The sequence below is a fragment of the Pholcus phalangioides genome, unplaced genomic scaffold (genome assembly GCF_987345545.1).
Source record: "Pholcus phalangioides strain wild (caught in Gottingen) unplaced genomic scaffold, Ppha-v1.0 ptg000018l_1, whole genome shotgun sequence".
Classification (NCBI taxonomy): Eukaryota; Metazoa; Arthropoda; class Arachnida; order Araneae; family Pholcidae; genus Pholcus; species Pholcus phalangioides.
The window spans coordinates 7,762,528-7,787,167 of record NW_028301611.1 but is presented as its reverse complement, the minus strand read 5'-3'; the positions used below and the strand labels follow the sequence as shown (position 1 = coordinate 7,787,167).

General features: G+C 36.3%; 2 protein-coding genes across 2 annotated transcripts in view; one reads left to right on the top strand and one right to left on the bottom strand.

The window, feature by feature from the left end:
• Mat89Ba (nucleolar protein 6 Mat89Ba) overlaps nucleotides 1-10,837 on the top strand; it is a 45,867-nt gene extending 35,030 nt beyond the window's left edge. Inside the window, exons 18-24 of the mRNA XM_089247615.1 lie at nucleotides 143-306; nucleotides 1,186-1,338; nucleotides 4,372-4,469; nucleotides 5,912-6,123; nucleotides 9,202-9,396; nucleotides 9,986-10,087; nucleotides 10,543-10,837. Of these exons, the coding sequence (XP_089103741.1) occupies nucleotides 143-306; nucleotides 1,186-1,338; nucleotides 4,372-4,469; nucleotides 5,912-6,123; nucleotides 9,202-9,396; nucleotides 9,986-10,087; nucleotides 10,543-10,707 (1,089 nt within the window). The 3' untranslated portion in view covers nucleotides 10,708-10,837. The remainder of the gene's footprint in view (nucleotides 1-142; nucleotides 307-1,185; nucleotides 1,339-4,371; nucleotides 4,470-5,911; nucleotides 6,124-9,201; nucleotides 9,397-9,985; nucleotides 10,088-10,542) is intronic.
• Nucleotides 10,772-24,450, bottom strand: LOC149071638 (alpha- and gamma-adaptin-binding protein p34). The gene is made up of 10 exons (XM_089247617.1): nucleotides 24,344-24,450; nucleotides 21,612-21,802; nucleotides 21,400-21,505; nucleotides 21,191-21,280; nucleotides 18,451-18,531; nucleotides 17,297-17,368; nucleotides 15,756-15,878; nucleotides 12,550-12,654; nucleotides 12,026-12,075; nucleotides 10,772-11,058 (listed from the first exon to the last, which is right to left on the bottom strand). Exons 1-10 carry the CDS (start codon nucleotides 24,420-24,422, stop codon nucleotides 10,984-10,986), a joined length of 972 nt encoding a protein of 323 aa, XP_089103743.1. The 5' UTR covers nucleotides 24,423-24,450; the 3' UTR covers nucleotides 10,772-10,983.
• Nucleotides 24,451-24,640: the final 190 nt, after the last annotated feature.

Genomic DNA, 24,640 nt, shown 5'->3' with positions numbered 1-24,640 from the left:
TTACTACTACTAGTTAACTGTACCTTGTGCACATTCCTCTGCAGAATTTCTGTGCCAAAATTCTGCAAACTAATTGGTGACGTTAAATCAAGGTTCCGCTGTATGTTCATATTTTTTTATTCTATTTCTTCCTTCTAAACAGGATGGTTATGTCTTCAGGTTGGAGATTGCATGCCACAAAGAAATCACCCTCTTGAGGCAGTTTGTAACGCCAGATGGCATGGTTAAAATTAAGGAGAGCAGAGCAGCCCAGAATCTGGAATATAGGAATGAGATTTTGCCTAAATTGAACAGTTTCCTTCATGGGTAAGTGGAATCATTGCTATACTAAGCGTTGAATGATTTAAAAAGTTTTGTTGATTGTGAGAAAACATTTTTGTTAAGTAAAGTAATGATAAACAAAAAAGTTTTCTGGGTTGCTAGGCTGTTGTAGACTGCGGATTTACATTAAAAATTTTCCTCTGCCCCAGTGGTTGGCATCATCAGGAGATGTTTGTAGACCTCAGAATGTGAAATCTTCAAGGCCATAGATCTCAGTCCATAACTATGTATTGGCTCAGCTTGAATAGAACTGACCTGCTGTGGTTGGTTACTGTTTGCTGAAAATGGCTGATAGCATTTACTGCATGTCTAGATTCTGGTTCTGGACTGGGCGATGTATCATCTATATCTCAGTTTCATGATTTTGAACACTTCGATGTATTGTTAATTCCGATATCAAGCATTGCCCGTGATGCTGATTTAGCAAATATGCATGCACAATATCTAGGAATGCGATGTAAGTAATATTGAAGTTGGTCATGCTGATTTAGTGAATGCACATTCGTGATTTGCCTTTGTGTAATGATGTTGGATATTGGAATTAACAGTATATTGATGAGCATAACTTGGATTTTACAAACAAGTGCACATGCATGAATACCGATATCATTGTCTGTCGGGGAGGGAGGAAGAAAGAACAGAATCTATAAATAGCTCCTAACTTGTTTTTTTTTCACGAATCTTTTTGAAAAATAAAGTGATATCACCTGATTCCTCACCACTCCTTATTTTTCACAATCGGTGAAATTAAGAACTGGATTTGGGACTTTTTAATGATCATTTTTTAAAAAATTTTTGTTTGTCTGGGAATTTTATTTTTTGTGGTTATATGTGTCGTGTTTCAAAATTTTTCATTTTTTGCAGTCTTCACCAGCAACATAACTCGTTTGGCACTGCATGCAGGCTTGCAAAGAGATTCATATCCTCCCAACTTCTACATGGGTATTTGGATGACATTCTCATTGAGCTTTTGATGGCGTTCATTTATATCAGACCAGATCCTTACACTTGTCCATGGTAACTGATTTATATTCCAAACTTTATTATTACTATGTGTATTTTACATGCAATGAACCATAAGTAAACACATAGAAAATTTTTGCATTAAGTTCTCTAATGCATTGGTTGGTTCTTAATTGAGGGGGGGTTCCCTGGAGAGTTTTTGGGAGTGTTCACGAGTTCGGGGGAGGAAACAATCAACTTTTTGTTTTTATATTATGTGCTGAATATTATTCTGTGAAGGGGCCCACAGCCTTCGTTTTATTGGCCCAGAGGATCCGTGGAACACAAAAGGTTAAGAACTTCCAAGAGATTTTGTGATATGTCTAGGCAAAATCAACCATTAAAATCTCCCAAGCCACATCTCAAAACTGAATCAGTTTTTGTTCAGGGTAGAGCGTAAGGTGGAGGTACATTGTGAATTGCAAAAGAGAGAAAAGAAGCTCTCAGACATCTATATCAAGGACTTCTAAAGTAAAAACTGAGTTTTAGCTCTTTCATCTTAGGCCTACCTTTCGACATTTGCGTTATCAATAAAGTGAAATAAGTTTAAATAATTTTTTTAAGAATTAAACTTAAGTTTTACGTTCATGTTTTGTTTATTTTAAAAGCACATGGTATGTGTTCATACTGTACAGTGAACATGATTTTGTTTCCTGCAATCAGATATTCCTGCAATTTCAATATAGGCAAAATAAATATGTTCAATATTTTTATTCTTGGACCATTAATTCCATAATACATTTTTAAAACGTACAGTTTAGTACATAACAAACATTTATCTAGCACGCACTTGCATTTAAATGTTAGAAAATATAAATAAAAGCAGGTTTTGGTATAAAAAAGTGTTTTTGATGGTGGGGGGGGGGGGTGAAGTATGAAGTGACCATTTATAGAACTCCGGCTTTTCTGTTATCTGTCCCATCTTCCCACCACATTAGGCCCGATAGTCCAGAGTTTACTGTACTATTAACCAAAGGTGCCTTTTCACAATTTCTGACAAAAAGTCTGGTTTTGTACTCAATTTAGATCATTAGGTCTTAACATTTTGTATTCCACTGACAAAACGACATGTGGGAACGAGATGGAAGCAGGGGGGGGGGAATTCCCCTTGCTAATAAGATTAAGGCCCCAGTCCTCTTTACAGAATGATATTTCAGCACATTATAATGGGAAAAAAATAAGTTGTTTTCTCATCCAAGCTCACAGAATGCCCCCTCCTGAAACCTTTCCGGGGAGCCCTGGTTAAAAACTGCTGATTTAGATATATTAACTAGATTGTCAATACCCAAGAAGTATTGCAAATGGATGAAATATTTTGCTGTTCTAAATATTATGCCGTCATAGAGGGTGTTCTGTTAAATTACCAACAAACTCAGAGGGTTGTTAGTAGGCATCAAAAGGAACAAAAATTGCAATGGAACATGATGTCGCAAACCGTGTTGAGAGGGTGAAAATCGCAAAAAACGTGTGCAGGTTTTGACGTCCTGCTGGAACGACAAAAAGTACAATAATAACTACAAAAAGATTTATTTGATTAATTATTACAAAAGTTGTTGGAAGTGGCAGCCACTGACGTCATTGCACAGTCTACAATGACGTAAAAACGATTCTTGGATGCGCTTGAAGATACCGGGTATGCTTTTGATGTATGATGATGTCTGCCGCAACGACTACAATCCGCACTATGAGATCCTCCGATGTGTCCACAGGCATCACATAAATGAATGATTTACGGTGACCCCATAGGGAAAAGAATTGAGATTTGGTAAACGTGGAGGCCAAGAAATGAGTCCAGCACATCCAATCCACCTCCTTGGCATGCAGACCTGCCAACTCTCCCGATTTAGGCGGGAGACTCCAGATTTTTCATCCTTCCTCCCGCTCTCCGGATTTTGGCAGAAAATTAGATTTTACGCGAGCTTTCATGTTGTCGTATCGTCAATGATTACCGTCGTCGTTAGGGAAAACACCCCTAGAGAACAGCCATAGTCACTTCCATCGAGCAGCCATAAAAAACAGTCTCTGTGACCGCATTTAAGCAACTGGCAAAGACGCGACTTCGTTTTCGTAGCGTTTATCTGCAATTATTTATCAGGGGCATGACCTTGATTGCCGAAATTCCTGTATAATCATTATTGTATTCCATTAACAGCTGTGCGGTAAACACGTGTTTTCGTCCGCAGCTTTGTAATTTGAATTTTTTAAAATTGTTTCTTGAATTTTTTTAAATCGTTTCTTCCGGTTAAACATCTTTAGAAAGAAAATATAAAACTTTAAGCTATATAAAGCTTTTAAGAGTTCATATACCCAATACATCAATCACTATAGCACCCACGAAAGGAAACACTTATACTTTATGAACAGTATGTTAATGTGATTTCTCTATTCTGCATGGAAAGACTGACATGGAATTATATTCTTCTCAGGGGCAATGCAGAACCTGCCTTTGGGAGGGGGGGGGGAGAATGTAACTTTTTCTTAATTAAAAAAAAAAAATTTCGAAATTTTTTTTTATGCACTTTCTTTTGATCGAGTGTCGGGGGAGGGGGGGGGTACCCCCCTCGGGAGAATCTCCGGATTTCTGTATTTCAAAAGTTGGCACGTCTGGGCATGTAACATCGAGGTGATTAAAAATCTTATAAGAAAAATTACTGTCTGCTCGACCATAAATCAGATGCATATAAGATCATATCAGTATATTTTTCGTTCATGTAGTCAGCCATCACAATACTCATTGAAACAGACAACTAACTGCTACATGTACTTACTACTGTAATAGCGCAAATTTACGTCGTCCACAGCACATGATCTTACCCCAGCACATGCGTTTCGCGATGCTGCTTACGTCAGATATGGTGAACGAACACATTCAGTGATCAACTGCATGCGTTTTTTGTGATTTGCACCCTCTCAACAAGGTTTGTAACACTGTGTTCCATTGCAATTTTTTGTTCTTCTTGATGCCTATTAACGACTTTCTGAGTTTTTCTGTCCATTAACAGAACACCCTATATATTTATTTAAAAACACCAAACATTCATGTTTCAGTTTGCCACAGATCGCTTTCCAAAGATTCCTCTCGCTTCTGCATTCTCACAATTGGGACGTGAGCCCTCTGTTTGTTAACTTCAATAATGAGCTGAATAGTGAGTATTACATTATGTACATTTTTAAAAAAAGAATTTGTGCTCAGTTTATTGATTATAAGCTGGTTGTATGCATAGTGGCTTTCATAAAGGAAATGCAAAAGAGTTTTGACTATTATTAATCTATCTTTAAACATGGTAATTTGCCTCCCATCTTGTATGCTAACTGACTGAGAGAATGCAACACTATGAAGGAGTTAAATGCAACAAAATTTGAAATGCTGATGGAGCAAAATTGTTTCCAAGCACACAATTTTCCTTTCGGAATCTTGTACACAGCGATTGTATGAATGTACAGTTGTCCTTCAGTATTCACAGGGGCTAGTTTTTGGGGATGGCTGTGAATACAGAAAATTCATGAATAACAAAAACTAAAAACTTATTTTTCAGGCATCTCGTTTATACAGTATCTGCTTTGTGTGGAAGAAGTCAAACGAGGTAGGGGTCTAGAGCAGTGTTTCTCAAAGTGTGTGTCGAGGTTCCTAGGGGGCTTAACAAACCTTTGACAAGGGCATCGTGATGAACTGGAGATATTGATTTGTGTGCTTACTTACGCCTTCAAGTGTTTCTTTTATAAGTGAAAATGTTTTCTAAACTACTCTGGGAAGCTGCAGATGAGCCATGAATTGAACAAGGGAGCCAAGGATGACAAAAGTTTGAGAACCACTGGTCTAGAGTGATTCTGGGTAATGTTTTCTGTAAGAACTACATGATGTCTGTTAGCTGTTTCTTCTAAATTTCAGTTAATTTGTTAGAGCATGGTAACGGATTTCTCTTCACATTTTTTTTTACATGTGAAAAATGTACCATAGATGGGTCTATTTCTTGGAAACAATCCATTGCTGATTTAACCTTACGATTGAGGAATTATTTTTCATTAAATCTGAATCTTAATTATTAATTTCCTTAGTTTTGATGTTTGTTTAATCTAGTTATTTTGCATAAACAAATTTTTAGTAGTTTTGAAATTATTCATTAATTTCAAATTATCACAATCTTGATTTCCCATCATTTTTTTGTTTCATGTTTTTATAGTTTTGAGTAGATATTTTTCAGCGTTCCCATACTTTCTATTTTAATTAATGTTAAGCCTTTTTTTAATGCACACTTTCTTCACCAATATGTAATATATAGACTGCTAGAGGGATCTTCCAAAATGTCTAGGTTCCAGGACCCCGAAATTTTTTCTTTACAAAAATGCTTGTACACTGCATTGCACATGGCTATATCTGTGCCTTCCTTTACAATACAGAATTTATGAGTGCTTGTTCTGTTCTTGTTGATTCATCAACTTTCTCGCACACACCAGTATTTTTTTTTGTAGTTTGGACTAAATGTAAGCCGGTTTTCGGATTGTTGGGGTTCTGTTGTATTTAATGAATTGTGTTAGAAAATTTACCTTTTGTTTCTTCAATTGATGATAACCTAATTTACATTTTCAGAACAAGATTTAGAAGAAATCCAGTCGACGTTTTCCTCTCAGAGGTCAACTTTGCCTCCTATGGTGGTCGTAACTCCAATGGACAGAAGCGGGACCTTATTTACAAGAGAGACGCCTTCACAAATGATTCTGAAGCGATTAAATGTCGTCTCAAAGACTGCCTTGGAATTTCTGGAAGACAAGCTTTGTGATCCCTGTGAAGATGAATTTGAGGTGAACAGTTTTTTTGCATTTGTAACCGATTATATTTCTCCCAATAACGTGTTTAAGAACTACTCCCATTACATACTTTTGTGACATAAATATGTGTGCAGAGTTCCACAAAGTGGACTGGCAGTTTTTAAAATGGAATTGCCAGCAAATGTGGTGACAGCTATAACTTTCAACACAGGCAAGTGTACTAACCAATATACAGTGATCCTTTTACTTATACATTTCTCTCAGTTATAATATAATTTTCTGCTCTCCCATTTAAAGATATAGGCAAATAATACTGTTCACTTGTATGCTTCCCTCACTTACGCGTCTTTTTTCCTTGTTCCCTTGCACCAACACATAAGTGAGTGATCACTGTACTATGAAGACGTACAATTCTCTTCCCTTACAGCACACGGAGTAACATGATGCACTGAAGGAGAGACATTGCAGCCTCCCCTTCAGCAATAGGCCTCCCCCCCCCACAGTGGTGATAGCAAAGAGATGATTTTTCTCACCCCACAAAACACCAATAGCATCACGATACTGCAAGCCCGTGATAAACATGCTACTTTCACTCATATGCTACCAATAAGCAAATGATTGTCACTTTTATTCAAAATAAGTAAGCTTATTGAAGAGCACGACAGTCTATTTTTCCATGATTGATAGCATGCGGTTAGAGGGTAAGAAGTTGATAAGCAAGTCTGAACACTCGTGCAATGCACGTTCTATAAACTATTTCTATTACTTTGTAACAATGGGGCGATAAAAAACTTTTAATTTATAATTTTTTATAGGCACATTGAGCTCTTATGGAGTGTTGGCTGCACAATAAAATTGGTCCAATGGCTTAATTCATTTTTCAGAGGAATAATTGATAAGATCAAACAATACAGTACGCATAATTTTTTGTAAAACTTTTAAGAGCCAGGGCTTCTCTTTCCCCCCCCCCCCCATAAAAAAACCCATTATTTCCTGTTAATCAACAGACACACTTAAATTTCGTAAATAAAAACTACAAATTTCACAAAAAATGAAATTTAAAAGTCAGTTTTTGCACTTATTTGCAAAATTAAGAATTTTTAAATTGAAAATTTTCCATTCACTTGCAAATGAATCGAAAATTTTGTAATTTTTGGCAAAAATATTTTTCAGATCAAGTTCTGAGTTTATTAGCTAAAGCGAACTGAACTAATGACACAAGCTTTTTTTTTCAAGTTTAATGATGAGGCTAATTATGAAAGTACTGTACTTAGTAAAAAAATCTAGAGTTCAAGTGCTCAACAAAATTACTACTTATTTTATCTTCAAGTAAATTATCAAAATTTACAGAAAAAAAAGTGGTGAAAATTAAATTTTTGCATTCATTCATAAAAACTGGCACATGCTGCATTTATCACATCTATTTCTTAAATACAAAAATTGTGTGTTCTTACTCATCAAGTATTCAGTGTGGCACACATACAGAACTAAGAATACATCAAAATTATTCCTATGACAAGCAATCCTCTCTGGCTGTGCTAGGTCCTAACAAATGTATATGCACAGCAAGCACTGTAGCTAGTTGCAACTGAGCAAGCTTTTTTTCATAGCATGTGTATCACAGTTATAAGCCAGACCATTCATGTTATGAGGAAAGAGATGTCAGAGTCTCTGTAGTATATCGGTTAGTGCACTTCCTCAGATCGCAAGACCACCGTAGTTTGATTCCCAGTGAAGACCAGCAAACTTTTCTTTCCGAGTTCATCTCATCATTAATATCTGCAAAGTCTTTTTCCTGTATGTATTAGGGGCTTAGAAAAATTATCCACCTCTCTAATAGCAAGTCTGCTTGGCTATGGTAGTCTTTCATTGTTTTCTAATGTAACGGTACAGATCTGTGAAGGGCTACTGTGCTGTTTATTTAATATTATATTTCTAATAATATTTTCACCTGAATCACTAAGTCATGTCGACAGGAAGTCGTTGGATGTGGTGCTGCACTGTCATCAGGAAATTCCCGCTTTGTTGTTGTTTATGGCTAAAAAAAACATACTGTCACCGCTTCTTCCGCCATCTGGAATAATAGATTATATGCAAATGAGGAGCGATTGGCTCTGATTGGCCGCCTCGACAGTAGCCAGCCATATATGAGGCAGCAGCAAGAGCATTTCAGCATATTTCAACTTCACTTGGTCTTGCAGTTTCGTCTTTGTTACTTGCTTCATCTGTCGTATTCCGACTCCACCTGGGGAGCCGTCCTCGATGTTCCTGAGTTCAATTCTGGCCGTTTGATCATTCTCTGACATCTACAGAAGTAAAGGAAGTTGGGGACTTAGTTTGTGAGTGAAGGACCATGGATTGAAGTTGCATTTGTCATATCGAAGGAGCAAGACATGGTGAACCTCAAATTTTGTCAACATTTATGAGATTTAAAAGTTTAAATTCTGTAAATAAAAGTAAATTTTTCAGAGTTCTGAATCTCAACTCTAATTGCGATGGATTGCTTTGTAGTTCGCATTAAGATCCCGGTCGTGACAAGTGATTCGTCATACTAACATTCACTTAGTTGATCCAGCCAATCATAGCAAGTGGAGCTGAAAAAGTTTGAAAGGAGAGCATCTTGTTGGATGTTGGCAAGTAACTACAGTCGAATCCTGTCTCAGCAAATACCGTTATAGCGAAAATCTCGTTTAATTTTCCCAGATAAGTTTACATATAGGAACATTGCAAAAACCTGGAATTCCTTTATAACGAAATTTCATTATAGCAAAGTGATACCGTAAGTGACTCCGGTCTCTTGGAGTTTGTTATAACGGGATTCGACTGTAGTAATTTCACCTGTGAAGATGTCTGCCTCAGATTCAGGTGAAATGTTAGGATGCAGCAAAAAAAGACGTTCAAATGACCCTGTTAGTAATGTGACTGTTTTTGGAACTATTATTGGCTTTTGAAAAAGACAAGATTTGGTTGGAAAAAAAGTTAACAATACCGCTGAAAAGGAATTGATGGATGTGAATGATGTTTACTTTCTCACAGAAAAAAGAAAATGGTTGCTAATGATTAACAAGTGTGAACTGTTACTTATTTTATTCTATAATTTGAAATTTACAGGATTTCTTCAAGCCACCATTACATCCTTACGATGTGCTCATTCACCTCAAACCAGAACAGATTCCGAAACGTGCTTACAAGATCACAAAAGACCAGAAGAACTTAGTCACGCAGGAGGACCAAAAAGTTGTTCAAATCAATAAAATGCCTGTGGTCGGATATGACCCTGTTGAGTGCTATCTACAGGAGCTGAAAGTATGTTCTATTTTTTATTTATTTTGCAATATTTTTTGTTTCAATGTGCATGGCTCCCACTGTCCTCTCAGGGTTTTGTCCCCCCCCTTTTTTTACCAAACCCTTTCAAAAAAATTCATGTAACTGTTTTTAAATAAAGAGGGAAATGAGATGGATATATTGCCAAATGTACGAGATTGCGATTAATTATTCTGCCAAAACAGAAGTTGTATCATTTTTTCATGTTATTTGGGGGGGGGGGGGGGTTGGATCATTTGGTTTATTAATTTTATTTTTGCTTAGTTTGAGGGTTAAAAACTCATTTTGTGTCAATGTTTTGAGTAATCATTAAAAAGATCATTAAAATGAATTTTTATTCATTCTCACAGAAAAGGATCATGGGGGTTACATTGCTATTTGTATAACAATAGCAGCATCTTGTATTCCTTTTACTCAATTTCAGATGCAATGTTATAATTGTAGTTGGGGGCGGTGGTTATGAATACAAATTCAAAAAATATTGTAGTTTCAAATTTGATTTCTTTTTCAAAGTGTTGTAAATACATGCATTTTTGTTCCTGATATCATGATGTATTTGTTCTTATATCAGGCAGTGTTTGGTGAATTGGCTCTGTTTTTTTATGACATCTATGGTGGACGATATATTGCTGTATTGTGGAATAGGGAAGCTTTCAAGTCAAAACCTTTCAAAGTAAGTTTTAATTACTCGAAATTGTATAATGTCCATTTCAATCAATTTTTTATATATATATATATGAGGTGAAGACCCAAGCCTATATCAGCTCAAATATCTCGTGAACTATTGGTGATAGAAACACCTTATTTTAACTTGTATAACAGACTCCTTTTTGCCAGAAATTGGGTTCTAAAAATAAGGGAAGGGTTTTAATTTTGTGCCCAAAAAAATTGGGGTTCTTTATATAGGTTAAAATATAGTATTTTAAGTTTGCATAATTTTGCAAAAAAGCTGTGCTTATAACAGCAATAACAGAAGAATACAAAGGCATAAAATTGTGCGTTATCGCTTTCTTCATTAAAAAAATATATTTCTAGCATGTTGATCATAATGACTAGTTAAAAAAAAAAATTGATTTTTTAAGTAATTTTGTGAAAAATGATAAATTTTTTTCTATTATAATCTTGCAGATCTCGCATATCAATTGCCATAAAATCAAGAGTGTCAATGAAAATTCAGATGAAGCCGTGATGATAGTGCCTAACGTAGAAGCCATAGTTACAGACTTTGTGGAAATGGGTGCTGGACTTGTTGACAAGATCGAAAAACATACGGAGAACTGGGACTTCTCTTGATCATCAGATTTTGTATATCAAGTGTAAATAAGAAAAACTCGCTCATCCAGCAAATGAACTTTTACAATCAAAAATGCAAGAGTATTTATTTTTTAAACGAAAAAAAATAAAATGGCTACTCATGCTTAAATGCTGAAGCTTCACCGATTTTCTGCTTCAAAAAAATATTTACAATAATAGTATGCTAAAATTACCAGGAATGTACAATTTTTTATTAGCTGTTTATTTACAATGAAATTTGATCACAGCTTCGATAATAATACGGGTCTAGAAATTTCAGTCTTCATCACTATCTAGTCCAGCAATTTCATCTTCGTCTCCACCGATAGCACGCCAGAACTCAATAGCAACCTGTATGTGAAAAATGATCATGATAATCATACAACTCTCCTGATTTTTCACACTTCCTCCCACTCTCTGGAATTATTAGAAATTTCTCCAGATATTAGCCAAAAATTAGTTTTTCTCAGAAAAATTGCACATACATTCAAACCCCATTGTAACACGCCGCCTGATTTAGTGCCAAAATTTTTCAGTAAACAAATCTTCCATATATAGGGATTGCACACATAAATTTGTAATTTGATATAACATCCTCATTATAGCGCTAGAAATTTGTGAAACAAATGGTCATGTTATCGGGGTTGCCTTTTCATGCCAAATTCAAAACACAGCGATAATCATGCTTGCTCTGCAACAGCCTAAAAACTTTTATGTGCTGTTTCAAGAACCAGTTCGCCAGCTCGTAAATTTCTCGCTCTCTCAAGAGCACTAAATTCAGCTTATAATGTAGACTCCTCCCACCCACTTTCATTACAGTTCTTTCACACTGTCAAAATCACCTTATTCTCAGCCACTCTTCCAAATTTTTTAGGTTCGACATGGCACTGTGTGGCAGGTCTGGATTCCTGCTGTTGGTTACAGTAGCTACGGTTGCTGTTATGTGCTGACCACTTGATATAAAGTTTTCATGATATGGGTATATAAAAATAAAACTGGAAGACATTTCAGATAGCATAGAAATTGAAAACAAAATGTACACAGCTGTCTCTTGTGAGAAAGTTGATGAATTATGATGTTCATATAATCTCGTATCAAAAGTTGTTTTTTTTTCAAGACTAGAAGCAAATGTTTTGCATTATCGTGTGCTCAGGGGCGAATGCAAAACCTACATGGGGGGGGGGGGACTGCCTACATCCGAAAATCTCTAGATTTTTGGATTTCAAAAGATGGCTGAGTTAGATATCAATATCAATTATTTTGATTGTCATTCTGGTCACCTGAATTAATTGATTTAAAAAAAGTAATACATATATACCTTTTCCGCATACAACTTTCTCTCTTCTCCTTGTAACGTTTCGGCTTTCTCTATACCAAGAAAATTAGTGATTAAAAATTTTAAAAATCACTGAAAAATACATGATTTCACAATATATTGAGAAGGAATATAATTTCAGAATTTTATTTAAAGTGATCTCTGAACCATTTTAATCAATAATTAAAAACTTTTTCAGAATTAGTGAAAAAAAATTTCAAAGCTATTCAAAATTGATAATTAATAAAAAGAAATTTCAGAAAAAAAAGTCTTAATTTTGGTTACTTTTTAACTTAGGGGCCCTATTGGTCTCTTCTATTAAGGTGCCTCTAAATTACATGAGTTAATGGGTAGCGGGCTTAATGGGAAGTTTCAGTTTGGCCCGCCGTGTCTGAAAGGTTGAAGACCCCTGGTACAAATAATTACACAATACAATAATTTCTTGCCCGAATAGTCCCGATTTTTCATAAGAGTTGAAAAACTTAACAATACTTGAAATTTGGGAATCTAAAATGCGGTTACTTTACCTTTCATGCTCAATATTCGGTGAAATAAAGATTCAAATGGTTCACTGCCAGGATCCTCTCTTCCAACGGCTTCAAACATCCATTTATCCTCATTCAAAAGAGAATCTGTAACAACAATTTACACAACTCCACTGTAATTTGGAATCTATAAGAGCATAGCAAATATTTCATTGTTACAAAAAAATACAAAGGCCTTTTCATTTGAGTCAGTATTTGCATATAATATGGTGACACGATGCTGTGAGTGCTAAATGATGCTAATTCTAGATCAATCCAACACAAGCATGGATCCAAGTCAATGTGTCAGGAAGGGTGACTTATTGCATATTGTTGCTGAATTGTACCGTATTATAAGAGAGACAAAGCAGACCGATTTTTTCCATATTATTTGGCTCTTGTGGGGCAATTGGATCCATGCCAGATTGGACATTACAAGTCTGTCTTAAAGTGCCTATACATTATTCCGTGTTGTTTTTTCTTATAATGCTGAAAATTTTAGATTTGGACAGCATGTTGCCAGAGCTTTCCACTATACAAGATTTGGCTGGTATGACATGAATCTCTTTAACATATCCATGGCAATCAGATACTTGTGAATAATGATTTTATTGCTCCCATAGTCAATCATCCTGTTCGCATCGTACTACTTGACCACACACCAACTCTGGCCCTATCGCCATACAGTAATTTACTATCGAATGAGTTGAGTGAAGTGAAAGCTCTTTGGGGAAAAAAACTTGTTATTTGTATGCTTCCCCAAGATCAGACCTGATGGCAACCTCATGATGGTAGATGAGCATCTTACCATTGAGCTTTCGGCACAATTCATATTATACTTTCTTTCTCTGTTTCAAATGGGACACAGCCCAGGTTCTATTGATTTCAGTCATTGCCCTTGTGAAGAGATGGGACCATGTCGGAGAAAACTTTATTATACATAATCAAATGTGTGTGTACATAGACAGAATCTCATACACACAAAAAAAAAAAAATATATATATATATATATAAATAGATTAAATGCGTAAAACATTTAGCATAGATTGAGAAAACACAAAAGAAGGAAAAAAAACTATATATATACACAGAAATAGAATTTGCGATCGGGAGGGAAGCAAATTTGACAAGGGATGAGACAGCGCTGCAACGACTAATTCCAAAATTGAAGCATCATTCACTCAAGAACCCCTCATCCCCAAACTCCTCAGCATATTGTTCAGGATAATTTTCCACAAGACTTCTAGATTGCAAAAACAAGCGGTTCGATGGACAAACACAGATTTATTTACAGAACAGCAATTATATTTTACAGCACACATATTTACAAGCTAATCGGAGAGCTAACAACTTTCTGGCAACGTTTAAACACGTCAGTGTTTACGTTTTCATCCAGTCTCTCTCTTATTCGAGCCTCTTTGAGCCTGCCATCTTGTGAGCGCCACGGTATTTATAACCCGGATAGAAACTTCGAGAAATAGAACATTCCACAAAATTATATTTTACAGTTTCCTAGTCGGCGGCGCCACCGTACGGAGGGGTTGAACCAATGTCTGAGGGGCGGAACTTTCTGGATTTTTCTCTATACACCCTGCCAGTTCTCCATCATTCGTGCGCTTAACCAAAACCGGTATCAGCTCCTGTTGCCAACGGAAGGTTGCGATAAAGGATTGCGCCATCTATCGTCCATAGTTCGTAACAATATGAAAGGACCGGTCGTCTGTTTCTTGAGGATCTTCAGGGAGACTTATCGTGATAGTGCTTGGTTTGACTGTTATGATCTATGGGTATCTTCGTACCAGATTTAGATTTGCCTCCATGAATTTCATCAAGTTTGTGATCATTATTACAGTTTGCCTTTCTGGCATATGTCTCCTCCCATTGTCAATATTTCTAATTGCTGGAGCATGTTGGTGATATCATGCAATTGCTGGACATTTGGGGGTGTAATGCAACTCATTCCAGATTTCTCCATATCTACAGTCAGGTCTTTTGAGGATTTTGAAGCGGTGGAGGTGCTCTGGAAAAGGACCATGTCCTGTTTGGAACATTATGACCTCTCTTTTCCAGTTCAGGATTTTTGTCTTCACCGTTTTCACTATGCGGTGAACTTTCCTACCTGATGTTTCTTCATCATCCCATTCATTTTGCCATTCAAGCAAAAGGTTTTTCCAGATGGCTGCCTTTACTGATGATTGCAGTAGGAGTATTGTTTCTTCTTTTTTTCCCTGTTTTGGTTGCTTGTTTGGCCAGCTTGTCAGCTTGCTCATTGCCCCACAAACCAGCATGTGCTCTAACCCAAGATAGCTGTATTTGCGGATTACTGTGGAGCAATTTTCTTATCTGTCTAGTCATGTTGCTTACTGCCTTAAGGCTGGATAAGCTGTACGGCAAGATTTTAGAAGAGTTAAATTTTGCTGCACCCAACGTTGCTTTATAAATTGCGAGCAACTCTGCCTGGAATATTGAGTTGCCAGGTTCCAGTATAATAATTCATATTATACAGGAGTTGAGCGGCAAATCACTCAAAGACAAGGCCTAGTATATGCACCTATACAGTGCGATTTTATTATTCCCTTGCTGCAATTTACTGGTGAATCATAAAAGTATGAAACAACGTGTAGAACTCAGATACGTCATTCATATTGCAAAGGGGTTGTATAGTTATTAAAATTTTTAAAAATTACCATTTTATATGGACACTCTGTCCTTGAAAACCAAAGAAATTCTACGCTTCTAAGTGTGATATTAGTTCAGTTATTTTAATTAAAAAATTAAGAAAAGAACAGTATAAACTAATGAACAAAGCTTCTTTTCCTCATTTATGCTGTTCTTTCCCAACTTTCCTCTGATTTTGAATTGAACTCTCAGCAAATATTGCACTTAGAAACATGAAATTTCTTCTGTTGGCCTCAGGAGAGACAGGGCAACAGCTTTCTAATCGAGTTTTCAAGAACAGGGAGTCTATAAAAAACTTTTTTATTCCAATAACTATACAACCCCTTGCAACATGAATGATGTATCCAAGTTCTACACGTTATTTGGATACTTTTGGAAGTGTGCCTCTAAGATCAACGGTTCCCTAGTAAAATTTTGCAAGGAGAATTATGGAATAACCCTGTATAATCAATTCAGCATGCATATGCAACACACAAATTTCTCAAAACACAGTGTAACGTTATACCAATCAACATTATGAAACTAATTACCTATTTTTTCTACCCGGGACTGTTGGGGAGTCTCTTTGTTTGTGTTCTGAGAAGCCACAGCATTGGCTGCGTTTTCTATTCCACTGACAGGACCAAATTCGGAGGAGCTTTCAACACAGGCACCTGCAAACATGTAACAAATGAAATAGTTTTTCTGCGCTTGATTTTTGTAAGATGCTAAAAAATTCCTTAATATTCTAAATTTCTCAGCTTAATTTACGATAAATGGCAAAGCATGCAGAATCTGTGCCTAGATTGGAATGTGGTCCTAATCGAGGATGTAATCAATTCATATTATAGCTGAAACTGAAAATCATATCAAGCCTATGAAAATTTGCCAAAACTATTACACGTTAGAATGCACAGGGCAACAAATCTGAGGAATGAGTGGTCAAGAAAATTAGATGAGTATGGGAGAAGAGGCACAAAACCATAAAACTGCGGTTGAGTACCTGTTAAGCTAGCGACATATATGACCACGTTCAATATCTCGCAACAATCGCAAGAATTATAATTATATCGACCCTAACAATATAATGCAGTTGGAAGTTAATAAGTTGCGAAGTGGTGCTCAGGGACCCCTTCTCCTGACTGGATCTAAATCTATCAATTTACACATACAGTGGGACCCTGTTAGCATAGGCTATTATGTTTCTGTAATCTAGACTATAACTACAATCTTTGAGCTGATCATGTATTAAAAGAAGTGATACTTATCACCCAAAAGCCACCAACTTGGTTTGTTACGAAACCTAAGCCACGTTACCTAAAATAATTTCAATGCCTTTGGCTTAAACATGACAAATACACAAAAATACTTGGTGTTGCCCAGGTTTCCCCCATATACTGGGAGGATTTCAAAAGTGAAAAATAATTGTAAAGGAATAAATGTCTGAAAGGCATTGTTTGGGAACAACGGTAACCAAAATAAACATTCCAAACCACATTGTTGAGGCTCAAGCAACATTGTTTTCTTGTCTGATGTTTACAGTTTTTTTGCCTATTTTGGGGATTTGCCCAGCTTTGATGAACTTTTAAAGTAGCCCATCATTCAATCCGGGTCCTGTTTGGTATATATGCAAAATTTGACGACAATCAGTCTAAAATTGTAGATCTTTGTATAGAGAACATACACAAAAGACCAATTTTATGACCAACATGGATTCTAACTCATATTCTTAATTACATTCATGTAACTCAAAAAGTGTGCATTTTTTATGAATAATTTTGGGAATTCATACATTCAAAATTTATAATACTAATATACAATAGTATTTATAACATCATTTTCGCTGCACCATATCTCATGTTTACAGGTGATTATGAATAGTCTATTTTCCCATATCTCCAGACTTCTTTTGGTAGTAATGTGTTGCGTGAACAATTTGGTGTCATCTCTCTCTTCCACATTTGTGAAAGTCTTAGGTAACACAACCCTATGTCACCGCACCTCCATTCTGGGGTTAAAAGTATCAAACATAAATGGAGCTTTTGAAATAATATTTATAATTTAATAATAAATGCTTCAGGCTCAGATTTACCATTAACAGAATTTCCTTTTTCTTCACCTTCACATGATTCTGGTTCCTTCTTCGGTTTGTAAGAGCGAGGTTCTGAATTAGAAGAAAGAAGGTGATTATCTGTACTACAATGAAAAAAATTACATAAGTACGGTTCATTCAAATGTGGTTGTAAAGAGACATGCAAAAGAACTAAAAATTTGTCCAAATTTACTAAAACAAAAGATGAAGCTTAAAAGTATAGAAAATTTCATGGCTTCTGAGAAATAGAAGATATGTGAAATAAATAGGAACCTGAACAATAGTTGTCAAAACTGTATTTAATCAAGTTGTTATTGTCATAGGCAGTAGAAAAGGCAAACAAAAACTTCATCCAAGCGTTGAAATCAAATTTTAAAAACTTCATGGAAAAATATCATAAAAGTGGAAGCAGCTGAAAATGTGTCACTGTATCTGAAGTCACTTTCTTCCTTCCAAACCAAGCAGAACTTTAAATATCTCCAAGGGCAATTTACTAACGAATGAGTTATGCTGGAAGTGTGCATGGGAACCTAACAGTTTGAGTGCATATCTAGCACTGTATGGGAATTTCTAGCCACCATCTATTTTTCAAAAACATTGTTTAAAGTGTAATGATTGAATATTTGTACCATTGCAGGTCTGTTGCTCTCTGTAGTGAGACTTTTTAACAGGGAGATTGACTCGCGCATTCCTGCCTCGAAGTATCACTGCACTCCTTGACGGCAAGGTTTGTTAATATTATTCTCAGTGGTAAGATTCCAATAATTTAACAACTGATTCGCTGTGAACCAGCTGTTTAATTGGTTGCGCCATTACATACTTAGGACAGCTGCCTAGACACCCAACTTGGAGAGAACCATGATTACAGGTGCCATTTTGATAATTGGTACTTGCTTAGGTCACAGAACTCTTGCAAATCTGACAGCTGAATCCCATGACTGATATTTTCATATGACATTTCTCTATGGGAACTGGCTGGGACCAACACTTGTTATATCCGAGATGTCATTGCAACTGAGTTTGACATTGATGAACCAGTAACACCCCACTTCACATCTCCAAGAGGAGATTTTGAAGCATTTCTCAGGATATGGTTGCATGTGAGGGGATGGATGACAGAACTAGAGAGAAAAATAAAAAAAAGTTTTCTTTACCTTTCAAAATGAGGTCTGACCATGTGTGTGCCGATAAAGCCTGAATGATTCTACTGTAACCTTTCATTTCTCTGAAGTCATCTAGAGAATAAATGAAAAAAAAATAAAATGTGAAAATATACATAGAATCTTGAAGTTTATTTCAATAACTTGAGTATCAGATGACACCCTTCAACTTGAAGAAACAGCAAAAAATTTAAAACCTGTGACTAAGCCAACTGACAAAATTTAGACTTATTTTAGAGGAAGAAAAAATATATTTCTAACATAAATTTACAATGAAAAATGATGAAAAACATTTAAAACTTTTTCACTCTTCCATTTTTTTTAGCGAACAATTTAAGAAACAACTTTAACACTTTCCTAGTGGACTAATAGCGACTGTGTGAGTCAAATCAATAACTTTTTTAGTCTGCTGGCTGAATATGTGAGATGGCTTCTGTTCATGAGGCTAAAAACTGGTGTACTTGCAGTGTTGTGCGTGTATTGGCCTTTTTTTTTTAGGAATACACTTCGTGCAGGACTGTCTTAATGCATGGGCGCTGCCTTGGTACAGGAGGGACCTCAGATGAGTTTGCACACTAATTGACATTAGTCGTCCAACTCAGGTGTGGGAGAAGCTGCATTGCTTGGCACTGGAAAACCCATGATGCTGTTAAGATGATCTCATTTTTGCAGGCTGGATGAAATACTCTTGTGGGCTTATTCGGAATACAGATCAGAGTTTGAGCACCCCTGCTATAAAAAGTGGGTTGAATTTTTCCTCTGCATAAACGTACTCGAAAACAATCTGAATCACCTTACGATGAGCAGAGCATCTGCTAGCATGCAGTTCTCCCGGTATGGGAGTGTAAAGCCATGCCTCCAGAGCCAGAATGCCAAGTGGCATTGCTTGGGAAGGTTGAGTTTTTTCGTGGAAGCTGTTTCGCCTGTTCCCCATTTTTGGTCATGGCAGACTTACGTGAACAGTAAGCTGCCATGAAGTTTTACTTCCTGCTTGGGAAGAAAGCTGCAGGAAATGTTGGAAACAGCTTACAGAGATACTGCTATGGTTAAAATAAGTATATACACAACTGGCTTTTCCATTTCAAAGAAGGTGAAATGTCGTTTGATGACCTATTACGATCTGAACATCCAACTTCCCTATTGGACAAAAATGTTGAAAAAAGAAAGTTTGTGCTTCAGCTCCTGATTGATGATCAAAAACAGTCTCACTTGGAAGTATGCCATCTTCTTAAAAATTATCTTTAAACCATTCTACGTTTCTTATCCAGAACAATTACTGGTAACAACATGTTGTGCTATGGCTTCGATTCCGAAACTGAACAACAATCAAGCCAGTAGAAGACTTCATTATTGCCTTGCCCAGAAGAAGCTCATTAAGTGAAGCATCAAGACAATGCTAATCTTTTTTCTCAATGTAAGAGGGGTGGTGCACAAGAAATTCCTTCATTAAGGTCTTAAACCAGGTCTGTTATCATAGATCATTAACATAAAGGTCCAAGGTCTGTTAATCAGGCTCTCTACTTGGAGGTGCACAACAGTGTGTGACAGAAAAGACCTAATTTGCAGGAGTCATGATTTTTCCATCATGATAATGCTCTGTCTAATATATCCTTTGCAGTGTGCCAATTTTTAACAAAATATGACTCTTGTGCCCACCCGACTTATTCACCCGAAGTTTTAGCACAGGGTAACTTCCTATTATTGCTACGGATGAAGAGGACCTGAAAGAAAAGTGTTTTGCCTATGCGGATGAAGTGAAAACAAAAATAATAGAGATAGTTTCGATGGAGATCAAAATGTCTGGCATCACAACAGATAAATTTTTAAAAAGATTTCCAACAATGGAAGAAAATATTGGACTACATTAGCTCTAATACCGGCCCGTAACCAGAAATTTCGTTTGGGGGGGGGGGGAGAACCACAGTCATAGAACAATAGACCTGACCATATTTTCCCCTTTTTTAGTCATTTTCTCACATTTCAGAGGGAAAGGGGTGACCAGACCCCAAATCCTCCCCTCCCGCTACGGCCTTGCTCTAATGGAAAGTATTTTGAATTTTGAAGGAAATTACAGAATTTAAAAAAAACTGAATAAACAAATTGTAAAAAAGAAGTTACCATTACTTTTGGTACGTCCATAAAGAATATGGATGTCAAACATAACTAAAAATATAACAATCCCAAATAAAAGCAATTATCACGAAAAAACTAACATTAAAATAAAAATAATGATTATAAGAAAATAAAGTACACTGCACATCAAAAGCTACAGTTGTCTTATCTAAGTATGGATGGCATCTCCATTCATCCCGTTATGAATATCACACATCTTTTTAAATGTGTCAAATATGTTAGAATTCATAACCCCCGAGGGCTAGCTATTTCATTTATTGACAACCCTAGTCTGGAAAAACTCACTGCGACACCACAGCCTGGAGTTGTCACTTACTAAATGATACTGGTGTCCCCTTGTTGAAGCAGGTGATTGATGGTTTATTAATGATCCATCCAATCCATCCTGTTGAAAATTCCAAACACTTTGATCATATCCCTGACACCTGCGTTATTTAAATGCAAACATATTCAAGAAATTGTCTAGTAGAAAACATGTAGAAAATTTCATTATGAAATTTGGAGCCTACATTACAGAATACGATAATTACTAAAACAATTGTCATTTGAAAGTACTAGCATCATGTGAGAATACAGTAACAAAATAATAATATAACATTACCTTCCTCATCGACATCAGGATCAAGCTCGACCAGCTCGAAATGATTCTTCAAGCACCACTTCATGACAGTTTCTCTTGATACACCAGAACCTAAAAATTTTAAAGCATTTATCGAACTTGAATTACTGTTATTACACTGCGATACTTGAATATCCCGCAACTTATTATCTACTTTGATGTTAACAGGCAATTAAATTTGATGATTATACCTTTTTCTTGCGAATCGGCACAGTTTTCACACGAAAGTAACAGAACTCCTGCATCACACTTTGACACGAAGGACAGCCATTTATCTACTTCTTCGAAACTTGATGCCTGGTGGATAAATAAAATATTTAAAAATTCTGATGTGAAATTCAAAAATATGTTGTGTATAGTTTTTCAAAAATCAACAGTGTTAGCCTATACAGAAATAAAATACCTTTTTACTGTCGAAGTGAATGAGGATGGCCTCAATATTAGAAGAATAATGAATATAATCTGCATTCATAGATTTAAATGCTAATACGTTTGCCTCAGCAGTATAATATTTGGTTTCAATGTGCCATGGATACTTGAAGAGATCTTGCTCCAGTTGTTCCGGCTCGGGCAACTTCTCCACAGATATTACTCCTTAAAAAAAAATAATAATAACCAACTTATGATAAATCAAAATATTAGTATATGCTGAGTATTTGCGTTATATACGAGGTTTCTTCAAAATGCGTCTGACTATAATTTTTCTCTCATGAACCAATGAAGCAAGGGAGGCGTGGTTCAGTGCACATATGTAGGCAATCCTAGAGCACATGCTTGAATTTTTTTTACCTGCAGAAGCTGCCAGACTGCTGATGACTGAAGTGCGAATTCTGTCACATTTTTTGTTTTTGACAAAATAATGGGGGAAAACTTGAATAATGCCACTTCATTAATTGTGAACGAGCTGCAAATTGTGACGCAGGTCCTCTCGATTATTGGTGATGGTTGTGCTCTGCGTACTGGTGATGAACCAAGCCACTGAAGTCAAAGACAGTCAGCATGACTTTGAAATTGCAACTCCCGAAGACCAAATCATCAGTCAAAATAGAATGAATGGATCCAATGCTGATGCTCCCTCTCATCTGCAAGTTCTATGATTGTGAGTCATCATATTGACTACGCATCACCAGAGTTCTCACTTGGTCAATAACGGTCTCATTTCTGCATGTTGACAGCTTACCAGATCGTGCGTGCTTCACTCTACATTGATGTGCAGCCATCTCTGAAGCGGTTGTACTATTCCTTTATCTGTGTGATGCTCATTGCTTCGTCTCTGAAGACATATTGAATCTTGTGGATTGTTTCCACTCAGAAAACTTCTTTCTTTGCAGGAGTTACCAAGCTTCACACAAAATTCAATGCACTAGTATCGTTCAGTTTTGTTTTTCCTGTCATTTTGTCAAAAAAATGGCGTGGCTCACTTACACTTCCTCATTTATTGGTGGTCTGTCTGTGACTGGTCGCTTTTGTGGGCAGGTAAATATTCACTCATGCGCGTTAGGATTACCTACATAACCATGCCACCCTAGCTTCTTTGGCTCACTCACAGGAAATTGTAGAAATTTTGTACCACATTTCATGACATGGAGTTGAGCAATCACACAATAAATACTTTATCCAAAACATTCTATAAGAAATTCAAGCAAAGCAGAACGAATGGGCATAGCTTTACTAGGCCCAGAAGCCTCAAATGCATAGGGGTCCTCATGATGAGATTTCATAGTATAATTACTGAGAGTAATACTACAGTACGACAAATTATCTGAGGCTTCGATTAACTAAATTCTCGGTTATCTAAGGAATTATTCATGAATTTACTTAAAAAAATTTGGTGCAGCAAAACATTTTGTATTGTGGCAAACTGATTACTGCTGCACATATTGAGAGTTTTTCATGTTGTGAAGGTAGAGACTTAGATCTAGTGTGGCCATGTGACAAAGAGAGCTGTAGAAGCTACAGATGCAGCATGGGATTTTACGGGTTGGCAGGATGGAAAATTACTTTTTCTGAGAAAGGAATTGATGACACAAATGTGTTTAGAAGACTTTGTACTTGGCAAACATATAAAAAATTTTGCCCGTGAGCCTATAGCCTAGATAGATGTACAATATGTCTACAGATTTACATACAGTAGGACCCCCTTACTGTTCGAGCCAATATGGACCACCAGTAATCAAGGCCATATAACTACAGTTCTTGCACAGATTACGTAATAACAAAAAATTGGCCATATTTGGAACAGAAAAATCCCCACCTTGGAGTATATATCTATTAGAGAACCTTATTCCCAACTTTGAAGCACAAATGCGGGCCAATCTCCCCATTAAAAAGTTTCGCCAGGCCTTGAGAGTAACAGGCCTACAATGATGATTATTCAATCATTTCACTTTACTCATAGTTAGCAAAACTGATGGTATATGGCAGCACTACACATAGCAAGCATTACACGGACACAAACTTTACTTCAGGTTCACTAATGCACACTCAAACATGTACCAATTCGTTAGAAGTTCCGTAGAGGAATATGACCGTGGTTCATGTATGGTTTAGTAATGGTTACGGACCTTTAGCCAAGGGACTAAAACCCTTCCAACACCAGTGTTGCCCCTGTCCCTCTGAGGTCATGGATGAACACACGCGTTGAGATAGCCCTGATTTTATGGGTGTCATTACTGGAATGTGAAAGTAGTGAACAGGTATATGTAATGTATCACAATGATTTTCACACTATATTTCATTTCTTTATATCTGAATTATATTTCAAGAGTCTCTGTGGCCCACCTTAAGCCACCAGTCATGCCTCTCCCATACATTTGATTTTCGCCAAAATAGCACAGGACGTTAGCTTGAAAAACATCATTATCGCAAATGAAATTTTTTTTTGAAAAAGTCAAAGCACCAAGTTAATCAGTTTGGCGACAAAAAAATAATTGCCAAATTTGGCGCGACCCCCTTACTGAATCTTAGCCGCAAAAATATTTCGGGCTACTTATTTTTAGGATGAATCTTGGTTACAAAAAATTTTAAGTATGTGGCAACTCAGTACCCACGCCCTTGGTTTACTTTAAACATGACAAATGTCTAAAATTAATATGCTTAACTTAATTCATGTAACTTGAAAAAGTGAAAGTTTACCACGAATAATTTCTTCATGGCTCAAATCGGAACATGAAATAACCGCTAGAATATTTCTACAAATAGAGGCGTCCTCCATGGCCAAGGTTTTGTTTACAAATACAAACCGAAAGAACAATATTATTCGAATGAGGACGACAGGGAATCGATGCACCAATTAAAACAATCCTGTCCATTTTGCTCTAAAAACAATCTTCATCACAATTTAAACAACCATTTACAAAAATGAAACATAGAAAATCATTTTATTTTCCTAAAAATTTTTTATTATTATATTTATTGAGTAATATGGGATTT